This window comes from Rhinolophus sinicus, linkage group LG15, assembly GCF_036562045.2.
Source record: "Rhinolophus sinicus isolate RSC01 linkage group LG15, ASM3656204v1, whole genome shotgun sequence".
In the NCBI taxonomy this organism is placed as follows: Eukaryota; Metazoa; Chordata; class Mammalia; order Chiroptera; family Rhinolophidae; genus Rhinolophus; species Rhinolophus sinicus.
Window position 1 is genome coordinate 14,082,586 of NC_133764.1, and position 11,867 is coordinate 14,094,452.

Here is an 11,867-nt window from a genome sequence, read left to right on the forward strand (position 1 = left end):
CTCATAGATTGAAACAAATGGAACCTTATGTCATTAAACCTGTGTTATTCAAGACAAAAGTTACAAGCTTGATTTCTAATTAGTTTGTCTTTCTTACACTCCATCAATGTCTCAAAACTTTCCACATTTCATTTGTTCATGTTTATATCATATATCAACCTCTTTCCCTCCCTCACTGCCTCCCTCCCAACTTTTTTATTCTTTCTCTTTCTTCTCCTTCTCCTTCTTTTTGTAAATGGGTGAGCCATTTGAGATAATTTTCAGACATCAAGATACTTAGCCACTAAATCCAGCCTTCAGAATCTTCTAGAAACAAGAACATTCTCATAGATAACTATATCATTATCACAACGAAGAAATTCCCCATTAATACACATAAATTTAATATATAATCTATACATAAATTTCCCCAATGATAAAGACTTGCTTTTTATGACAGATTGTTAACAATAATATCCATACCATACCACTCACCATTTAAAATATAAATTAAATATTTTTTGTATATTTACAGAGTTGCACAACCATCACCATAATCAACTTTAGAACATTTTCATTACCCTCAAAGAAATCCCATATCCATTAAGAATCACTATGTATTTCCCTAGCAATCACCATCTATTCATGTCTCCATGGATTTGCCAATTTTGATATTTCATTTAAACAGATTCATATAATATTTGGATTCTGTGACTGGCTTCTATCAAAGGTGTAATGTTTTCAAAATTCATCCATATTGTAGCATGTATCAGTACTTCATTTTATTTCTGAATAATATTCCATGTGTGGATTCACCACAATTTATTCTCCAGTCATCAGTTGATGGTTGTTTGCAGTTGGAGCTGTTGTGAGCAGCGCTGCTGTGAGCATTCATGTAGAAGTTCTTGTTTCAGTACCTTAGTGTTTTCAGACATACACCGAGGAGTGGAATTGCTGGGTCATGTGCTAATTCTATGCTTAACTTTTTGAAGAATCGCCAAATTATATCCTTCACCTTTCCTCCCTCCCAGAGACCCCCATCCTCTGCCCTCCTCCCAGCACCCACATACACCTCGGCCACACTGAACCCCCTTTACTGTGTAAACAGCTCAAGGCTCTCTCACCTCTGGGCTTTGCCATGTACTTTTCTCTCTCTGGACAATTTTCATTCTTTTTTCCTAGAAGACACCTTAGATTCTTTAAGCTTTATTAAAAAAATATATGTCTTCTCTGACCTGCTGGATAAGGCTAAGTGTCTTTGATACATACTCTTATCACATCCTGTATTTCCCCTATGAAACATTTATAATACTTCGTGGTAACTTATTTAGTTGTGTCTCACAGCTACTGTAAGTTGTCTGAGGGCAGGGACCATTTCTACCTCGGCCACAGTTTTTCCCACAGCACATGACTCACTGTCTTGCACATGGTAGTTTCCAGTAAATATTTCTTTAAGGAATGCATTAATGAAATAATGGACTAAGTATTTCCTGGGTGAGTCAGTTAACACATTACTTGCTATCACGGAGCTTAAACTTCAGCTAAGAAGAGATCGTTAGTATACATGGGAGCACTCACTGCACAACATAAAACAGTGGTGATCACCTGACGGTATTTGATTATGGTAACTTTGTAGAAGGCCAGATACTGCGTAGGATGGAGAAGGGTGATATTAGACTGGGCTGCGGTGGTCAGGGAAAGGTTCCTTGCAAGGTCAGACGCGGTAATCCAGAAATCTATCTCTGGACACGATTTATTCAGAAATGTGCAGGAGTAAGGTGGGGTGGGGGCAAGCACCAGGTTTGTTACTAATGAGTTTCTATGGGACCCAGGGATCCCAGGGGTCAGGGCATTGTAGAAGAGAGGAGTCAGAAGACAATGGCAGGGACTCTGGCTGGAAATGCACGAGGTGGAAGCAGCAAACAGGAAGCAGGCTCTGGAGCCACATTCAGACAAGCTAGGTAAGTGGGGAGGGAGTTCAGAAGAAGTAGTTATACTAAAATCCCCTTTAACAGATATTAGGATTCCATAATTCTGTAGCAAAACTCCTGCAGGATGATTTAGAAGTCATCTTCCTCACTGTTTTCCACTCTCAACAGTGATTCCCATCTCTAAATGTAATTGGGAATCACCAGACTTGTTATTGGGAATTGATAAATTATACACTTTATACTTTGCAAGTATCAATCATTCCAAACCTACAGTTCTGTGAGGTATGGAAGATTCAGTGATGGTGGAGTGTAATGTTGGAAAAGTTCAGCAATTTGCCAAAGCCACAGGCCAGTAAACAACGGAGTCTGACTCATCTCTGCTCCTGAATATTGTGTTCGGTGGCAAGTTAAACAGTGTGTAAGAGAGCATCCTGAGAGCTCCTCTGTGAGAAGCTAGATTTCCGTCCCCTCCATTGAGCTGTCTTAATATTAATAATGCCTTTACCTAGGGATAAATTCAATGCGTAATGTGACAGGAAATTCTCACTATTCTGGCTCCAGTCTGTTTTTCTGGGCCAGTAGCTTCTTCTTTCCCACAGGCTCCATACCTTCTGTACTAGCCCCAAGGTGGTGTTCTCATCGGGAGGGGAGGCAATAAGGGTAGGGGTCCTTGGGAAAATATTGCATCCTCATCACAGAACTTAATCATGATAATAGTAAGTCTTACTAATGCCACATTCACTCTCTGTATAGTAGGTTTTTCACATGGATTGTTCAAATATTTCCCCTACCCCTGGCATGATAAATTAGATACTTTCATTTCTGTTAAGCTAATGAGAGAATTCATTGTAGGGGAGGTTAAGATCCTCAGCCAAGGTCATGAAGCTGGTACGATGCAGTAAGGTAATCCCAGGAGGACTGGCTCCAGGGACCTAGCACTTAAATACTGTGTATGCCACCCTGGGCTCACCCATTCTCAGCTGCTCCCCTGACATCCTCCAGAATGTTCATCTCAGAATCTATTCCCTTCTAAGTCTTACTTCCCTGCCTAAGTTTCCCTGGGTCAATAGTCTTCAAAGGGAAAAGAGACAAGACTCCTACGTGGGTGGAGGTTGTGCTAATCTAGGTGACAAAGAAATCAAAGTGGGAGAGCCATATTCCCAGTAGTTCCAGTGTCACAAAGTGGATCTTAAGATTTGGTGGGACAGGGGTTAGTGCCTACAGATGGTGAGAGAACTTCACTGCCTTCAGGAAGTCAGCCCTTCATGTCTTTCTGAGTCTGAGCAGCCCCTGTGGGTCTAAACTGTCCCCAGGCTGGGTCGGGCAGGGCACATGGGCTCGGATCAGTTTGGGCTGATCCTCACCTGCCCCTTATCCTGAGACAGGTGGAGGAGGGGGTGTGATAAGCGGGTAGGTAGACAAATATGGGCTTTCTATGGAGTAGCAATGCCAGGAGCAGAGCAGCGAGCAGGGGCAGGAGGGGGTGGATGTGCGGTGGCAGAGGCCCCACTTGGTTGTGCACACTAGAAAAGGATTCTGGGGGCCATTGGATCAGCTCACTGCTCACCGCTCCCTGGCCTGTACCTTCTTCAGCCTCCAATATGGACTCACAGGGGCCTCAGCACCTACACAAGTGGAAGAGGAAGCCCTGCGGGGAGGATCAGATTAGGGGACGTCACTGCTGTGTTCACTGTCGTGACCAGACCTTCACCAGAGTTGGGTTCCCTGTGTATGTGGCCCCACTGGCTTCATTAGAAGCTGCCTCAGGCAAGTCTCCTGTTTACCTAACAAACCAGTCACGCCTGGGATGATGTCTAGGTTTGGGCTGTGAGCAGCTGCTTCACACCTGGGCCTCTTCTCTCGTCCTTAGAGTTGACTGTTTCACTCCCTTCCACTCTTCAGCGGCCCCGAGACCATTTCATTTCTCTGAATTTGGGAGTTTTCTAGCTTCTGGGAGAAATGGGCCATTTATTTCCTAGGTGGGCCTCTCTGTTGCTGTGCGTTGTGTGTGCTGGTTACTCCGAACTTTTCCTCAAACTGATTCCCATTGGCTTAATCTGATGCAGAAATTCTCAAAACCCTGGCATGCCAATGGCACTATGTTTCATTTCTCAGCCTCGCTACTTACTGAACATTGTTTTAGCACTTCATTTTAGTTGGCCACAGAATATATCATGGAGAAGCTGTACTTTAAATCAGTACTGTCCATTTTGGTAGCCATTAGCTACATGTGGCTGTTGATTATTACTTGACCGTGCCTCGTTCAAATTGAAATGTGTGTTTGTGTAAAATAGACCCTGGAATTTGAAGGAAATAGATGCATGACATATTAATTTTTTCAATATTGATTGTATATTGAAACGAGGACATTTTGGATATATTGGCTCTGTAAAATGTTATTAAGATTCATTGTACCTGTTTTTTTGTTTTTAATGTGTTTATTGAAAATTTAAACTTACATATATAGCTTGTATTTGTGGCTGCGTTTTATTGCTAGTGGACAGTGATGCCTTAGATTAATCAATATGCTACATTTTGATTGCCCCATAGTTTTGATAGTTTAAAATTTTTACCACTGTGTGTAATGTTGACTCTTTTTCTTAAATTAAAATATATAGGGGTGACAATGGTTAGTAAAATTACTGAGGATTCAGGTGTACAATTCTGTATTACATCATCTATATAACACATTGTGTGTTCACCACCCAGGGTCAGTTCTCCTCCTATTACCGTATATTTGACCCCGTTTCCCTTGATATGATAGTTCTTCTATTATGTATGCTTGGAAATTCTCAGAGAGATGCCCTAAGTGGGGCCTGAGACACCCCACTTTTGATTGTGTTTCTTTCTCCAGTAAATTATGTAGCTTAGTATTGAATTTTAGGTTCTAGAATGCCTTATGCAGAGCCTGGGGATTATTTGTTGCCTTGTAAGTTGAAAAGTCTAGAAAGTCTCCTGGCCCTAGGGTTTTAAAGAATTGCAATATAATTTACATATGGCACAGAAATGTAAGTGTTCAGCTGACTGAGTTTTACTTCCCTGTAAGCACCTGCACAGATCAAGATACAGAGCATTTACATTATGACAGAAATCTCCCTCGTGCCCTCTCCTAGTCAATATCCATGAGGGTCTAAGGTAACCACTATCCTGGTTTCGGTCACCATAGGTTAGATTTGCCAGCTCATAAACTGGATTCTTTTACTCAGCATTCATATTTTTGAGATTTTATGTATGTTGTTGTTTGAATCATTATAGTTCATTATTTTCATTGCTCTGTAGTGTGTCAGTGAAATGAATATGCCATTGCTTAGCCATTCTTCTGATGATGGATGTTTAGGTTGTTCAGTTTTAGCTGTTATGACTGAAGGTTCTGTGGGAAATTCAATTAAACAAATTTTGGGGGACATTTGCTTTCATTTATTTTGTGTATTTTAGAAGTGAAATTTCTGAATCACAGTGTAGGTGAATGTTAAACTTTAAGAAACTAGTTTGTAAGTAGTTTTATTGTTTTACCTTCCCCCACCCTTTCTTCTGCCTCCCCACCCCCCCAATTCCCCCACTCCAGTTCAAGGCGTTGTTTCTCAGTCTAGTTGTGTAGGACACAGCTCCCTGGCCCATGCTGGTGTTATGAGCCTTGCGTTCCCCCCGACTGAGGCAGCCGGCCACCACTTGTCTGTCAGCTGCTCGCAGTAGCTCTTGCCGGCTGCCGGCCACTCATGGAGGCACACGGCAGCCCACTGCTGCTCATGGCAGCCCAGCTCCAGGGAGAGCCATTGCTCACATTCTTAGCTGTAGAGGGCGCAGCTCACTAGCCCATGTGGGAACTGAACCGGTGACCTCGGTGCTGGGAGCATGGCTCTCCCACCACCGGAGCCACTGGGCCGGCCCTATTTTACCTTCTTACCAGTGATGTATGAGAGTGTTAATTGTTCCAAATGCTGACATTTGCTATTCTCAATTTCTTTTAAAATTAGTTTCAGGTGTACAAAACAATGTAAGTTAGACATTTACACCCCTCACAAAGTGATAACCCCCTCCCCTAATTCCCAATCTTTTTCATTTTAGCCATTCTAGTGGGTATGTAGTGGCATCTTCAGATTTTAGTTTGCATTTCCCTGATGAATAATAATGTCGAGTGTCTTTTCATATGTTTATTGTTGGCCTAAGGGCTTTTATTGCACATAGTTTTATTTTTTTCTGTTTATTTCATATTTGTTGCTCTTCTTTCATATTTATTTTAATAGTGTATTGAGATACCATATATATTATTGAGCCAATTTTTGCAGTTTGTCTTTGCTTAACAAATGTCTCATTCAGATTTTTAAATTTATTTGAGGAATTTTAGGAAGAATTAAAAATTTGCCTTTGTGCTTATACCCTTTTTCTTATTCCTAATGTCTTATAATTATTTTTGTCCTTTTAAAAATTAGATTGGCCAGTTTTGTCTATTTTGTTGATCTTTGGAAAACTAAAGCTCTGAAATTGTTTTATTAATTTTACTGCTTTTATGTTTTCCAATTTGTTAATATATGCTTTTGCTTTATCAATTGCATAATTCTATTTATTTGAATATTTGCCACTCTTTTTCAATCCTTTTCAGCTTAACAGTGTCATCATTTATTTTTATTTTTTCTGCTTTACTAGTACAAAGTAGGCATAGATTTTTCTTCTCCCTGACACATCTCTAAGCCAGAGGCATACAGAAGTGTCAGACTACTTCCTTCCTCTTTTCATGTCATGTGATTGACTCCACTCATGAAGCAATTATGGAATATTCTGATAGAATTCGGGAAGATGGTTAAATTGGATGCATAACTTCACATGCTTTCAGAATTTTGCTTTATGTAAATATTCATTTCTATACTTGGTAGAGAACAAATAAAATACTAAACTTATGGGTATTTTATTAAAAAATATCTTTGTGAAAGTTCTGCAATTTCTATGTGTGTGTATGCAGATATATGTGTTCATACTTTAATGGAAATTATTCTTTTCTTAATATTTAAAATTAATTAATTAATTATATTTTTATTATTAGTGTCAGATGTACAAAACAACATAGTGTTTAGACATTTACACCCTTCACAAAGCGATAACCCCAACAAGTCTGCTACCTATTTGGTACTGTCCATAGTTACTACCCATCTGATACCGTACATAGCTGTTAAAATACCATTACTATATTTCCTATATTGTACTTTACATTCCTAACTGTACACCTATTTTAAAATTATAATTGATATTCAATATTATTTTATATTAGTTTCAGGTGTACCGAGTAGTGGTTAGGCATTTATATAATTTATGAAGTGATCCCCCAAAAAGCCTAGTACCCATCTGACACTATATAGAGTTTTTACAATGCTATTGACTATATTTCCCATACTACTTGACATCCTCGTCGCTATTTTGTGACTAGCAATTTAATACAAATTATTTTTCATTTTAAAAAGGTAAAAGAATAGCAACATGAAAATGGAAAACCAAAGCATCGTCTCAGAATTCCTCCTCCTGGGCCTGCCCATTGAACCAGATCAACGAGACCTGTTCTACGCCCTGTTCCTGGCCATGTATCTTACCACCGTCCTGGGGAACCTCCTCATCATCCTGCTCATTCACTGGGACTCCCACCTCCACACGCCCATGTATTTCTTCCTCAGCAATTTGTCCTTCTCTGACCTCTGCTTCTCCTCTGTCACGATGCCCGAGTTACTGCAGAACATGCAGAGCCAAGTCCCATCCATCCCCTACTCAGGCTGTCTGACCCAAATGTACTTCTTCCTGCTTTTTGCAGACCTAGAGAGCTTCCTCCTAGTGGCCATGGCCTATGACCGCTATGTGGCCATCTGCTTCCCCCTGCACTACACCACCATCATGAGCCCCAAGCTCTGCTTGTCCCTGGTGGCGCTGTCCTGGGTGCTGACCATTTTCATTTCTTTGTTGCACACCCTGCTCACAGCTCGGCTGTCTTTCTGTGATGATAATGTGATTCCTCACTTTTTCTGTGACATGTCAGCTCTGCTAAAGTTGGCCTGTTCTGACATTCAGATAAATGAAATGATAATATTTATCTTGGGAGGCCTTGTCATTATTGTTCCGTTCCTGCTGATCTTTTTGTCCTATGCAAGAATTGTATCCTCCATCCTCAAGGTCCCTTCTGCAAGGGGCATCCGCAAGGCCTTCTCCACCTGTGGCTCCCACCTCTCCGTGGTGTCATTATTCTATGGGACAATCATTGGCCTCTACCTGTGCCCTTCAACTAACAATTCTACCATTAAGGAGATGATTCTGGCTGTTATGTACACTGTGGTGACGCCCATGCTGAACCCCTTCATCTACAGCCTGAGGAATCAGGATATAAGGGGAGCCTTGCGAAAAATCTTTTTAAAGTGGACAATTCAGTTTTTTCTGAGACAGTGACTCTGAATATTAAAGCATATTTTCAAACAATAGGTGTAATATTGACAATGAGTAGGTAGTATTCTGAAAAGTCTAGTAACACCCAAGCTCGGTACTGCTAATGCAGCCCCCACAGCACTTCCAGGGGGATTTTTCCCACATGTCACTAGGGGCAGGTCATTGTGCCTCTTGGGTTTATTACTGTATCTTGGATGTGATGTAGCACAAGGCTTGACATGTAGTGGACACTCAATGATTATTATTCAATGTTGAATAAATATCTCTCAACCTTAGTATTTATTGTACTGAAAGAATGTACAGTAGTTTCTAATTCTTCTAATAAACCCAAATTGCTCAGCCACTTCAGTACTTTGTTTCTGCCAAACATATCTATTCCATGAAGAACATTTTTCAGTTTATTATGTCCACGCTCTTGTAACTTTTACTCTCCCAGGTCATCATTTCTCCTCTTGCTAATCTATTCAGTTCTTAATAGTATTTTCACAAGTTGATTGATTTTCCTATTTAATAATCACATTCTAAAATTATCTTTTTTCTTTAACGGTACCAATCATTTGTCAGTTAATGACAAGTTCCTTCTTTTTATAATATCTATATTTTGGATCAGAACTGCTCTTTTGAATTGAAATCAGATGATATGGAATGGACCATAGAGTTTAGTCATGAATTGTTTAATTTATAGACAGTAAATTGTAGCCCATATATAGGCTAAGGTAACATAAATAATGACCGAAAGATTAAACTCTATTTATGATTCCCACATAGATGTTTTGCCTCTGTAATACCTATGATGCTGAAATTATTTGATGCTTTCTTTGTTTATTTCTTTTCTTACCAAGTGTCTTGAAGACAGGTGCTGTCTAATCTCTACAGTGCCTAGTTCAGTACCTTGTATTTTCTGCATGTAGAATAAATATCTATTGATTTGATTTGAATGCATTTTCATGTTTCTTGAAACGAATTTATACCTTAAAGGAACCGCACCTTTTATAAGAAGTTTTCCTAATAATTACAACTTTGACTTCATTTCTTCAACAGTTTGTATTGATTACAAAAATAATATATTCTCACTGGAAAATATCCAAACCATAAAGAAATAAATAATAAAGTAGACTGTGAGGATCCTCCATAGTTTGCTCCCTTGGGTCATGCAAAACCCACAGCCAGGAGTTGAGATACTGACCTGAGGATAATCCTGAGAACTCAGAATTCTTCCCCATATTGCTCGTCAGAGGTGTGTGCGGCCTATTTATACCCCACCCCAACTGGGATCTCCTGAAGCTGCACAGAAGCTTAGGGAACTCATGCTTTCTCACTATGCTGTAAGTTTGGACTCCTACAGACAAGGATCAACAAATGAAGGAAGGTTAGTAGACAGTCAGGAGGGAGAGCTAAGCTGAGTAATCTGAATAAATGGTTCTCATTGGAACAGATTTAATGGAGGACGCAGGAGAGTGCTTAAAAGTCCTAAAGCATATTCTCAATGAGGTCCTGAAAGATCTTGTCTTGTTAAACCAAGAGTTGTTTACAAAGAAAGGTGCTCAACAAGAAAGACTTCTTACTGACTCTGGGTGGTGAACGCATAATGGGATTTATAGATGGTGTAATACAGAATTGTACACCTGAAATCTATGCAATTTTACTAACAATTGTCACCCCAATAAATTTAAAAAAAAAAAAAGACTTCTTAGGAAAAACCACCTCGTCAATTTTCAAAATAAAAAATTAGGGTTATCATTCTAGAAAATGGAATAAGACTCTAAAACCAACTTTTAGAACTCTTCCAACTTTACCATGCGTGCACATCATGTGGAGATCTTATTTAAACGCAGATTTTCATTTAGTAGGTCTGGGGAATGTACGTGATTCTGAATTTCCAACAAACACACGTAATGTACATGTTGCCGGTTTGCAGACCACACTTGGAGTAGCAAGGTTCTAGAAGATGTATAGGAAGGATTACAGAAAAACAAAAAGAAAAAAAGAATTAGAAATTATGTATTAAAAGATAAGGAGAAAACTATAGTGGACATTTTTTCCCCCTACTTAACATTTATTCTCTCTTAATTCTCTACCGTGGTTTCCTTTTGAGGAATTTTCCTCTCTTCCTTTGATGGGTCTGAATCCCAGTGCCAGCTTCTCCCCTGGCTAAGGAGTGGGCCCAGTATCCAAGACAGGCCAGTCAAACACCCTCTTCTAGGGTCCACATATATATGGAGTTCACATAATATATATATTCTCTTTATGCCCTGAGGTTTTTTTTCAAGTATTCAGGTGTTGCTTTAATTCATATTTATTGCTGTATAACATTCTGTTGTATTAATATACCAAAGTATATTTTTCTATTCTACTGATGATGGATATTGGGTTTTCAATGGGCTGTTATGAATAATGCTTCTGTGAATATTCTTGTGTATTTGCCCTTAGTGCACATATATTGGGCATAAACTGAGGAGTGACACTGCTGAGTCATAGGGCACGTATATTTTCATCTTTACTGGATACTGACAAACTGTTTTCCAAAGATGTTGTACAGTGTACATTCCCACCATCTCTTCCCACCTGTGTAAGAGATCCTTGCTGCTTCATGTCCTTGCCACCATTCAGTATTGTCAGTCTTTAACTTTAGCCATATCTGGGAGATATGTCCTGGTCTCTCTCTCTCTCTCTCTCTCTCTCTCTCATTGTCTTTATTCTATCAGTAGTTGGAAATATTAATCAGTACAGAAAAAAATTGGACATCTGGAGAAAGAGAAACTTTGGGTAGAACTTTGGTCACCAAAGAGAACTGGAAGATTCCCATGGCAGGGAAATGCCAAGTTACAGTGAGAAGGAAAAATGCTGTTTAGATGTGTGACCCAAATTGTGGTCCACAGACCAGCAGTATACATCCCCTGGAGCTTCTTAGAAATGCAGAATCTCAGGCCGCACCCCAGAATCTGATTTAAGATTTAAACAACAATCCCAAACTCTTTGTATGCACATTATGTACACAAAGTGACACTGCCCTAGTATAGGACACCTCTCATTCCAGGGGAGGCAAATTTAACCAACAGATGACAGGACTATTTGTCTATATTTTAACCATAAATGGTGAATTAAAAGTACACAAGCCTTTGCAGGGACTATATAGTACAGCTCCAAATGATCTCAGTTCCTAAAGTTGAATTGGGGTGACCCTGGACTTCTTAGCCTCTCAGTCTCTGTGCTGCCCCTCTGAAATCAATGAAGGGCTCCATGGAACAGCCTGGATGGGCTCAACCCTTGGGATTCCATCTTCCTCCGGGTCCTGTCCTTGCAGTTCTTCCCTTTTTTTATTAGCTCTGTGATGCCTTCAAGAACATATTTTCAAATATTTTGCCCAGCTTTTATAACTGTCCTCAGAGGGAGCCTTAGTCCAAATTACCAAGCCTGACATTATAAGAAGTGGAAGTCCTTGTCAATCTCTATTCTTTGCATGTGACCGGACACTTCCGTTCTGCCTCATCCCCACTCCCCCCTCCCCAATTTTCTTGGTTTTCACTCTAGGGAACTTTT

The 11,867-nt window shown here is 39.9% G+C and overlaps 1 protein-coding gene across 1 annotated transcript; it reads left to right on the plus strand.

Annotated features, from left to right (window-relative positions):
• Positions 1-7,379: 7,379 nt before the first annotated feature.
• Positions 7,380-8,330, plus strand: LOC141568970 (olfactory receptor-like protein DTMT). Its single transcript, XM_074320416.1, has one exon. It carries the CDS (start codon positions 7,380-7,382, stop codon positions 8,328-8,330), a length of 951 nt encoding a protein of 316 aa, XP_074176517.1.
• Positions 8,331-11,867: the final 3,537 nt, after the last annotated feature.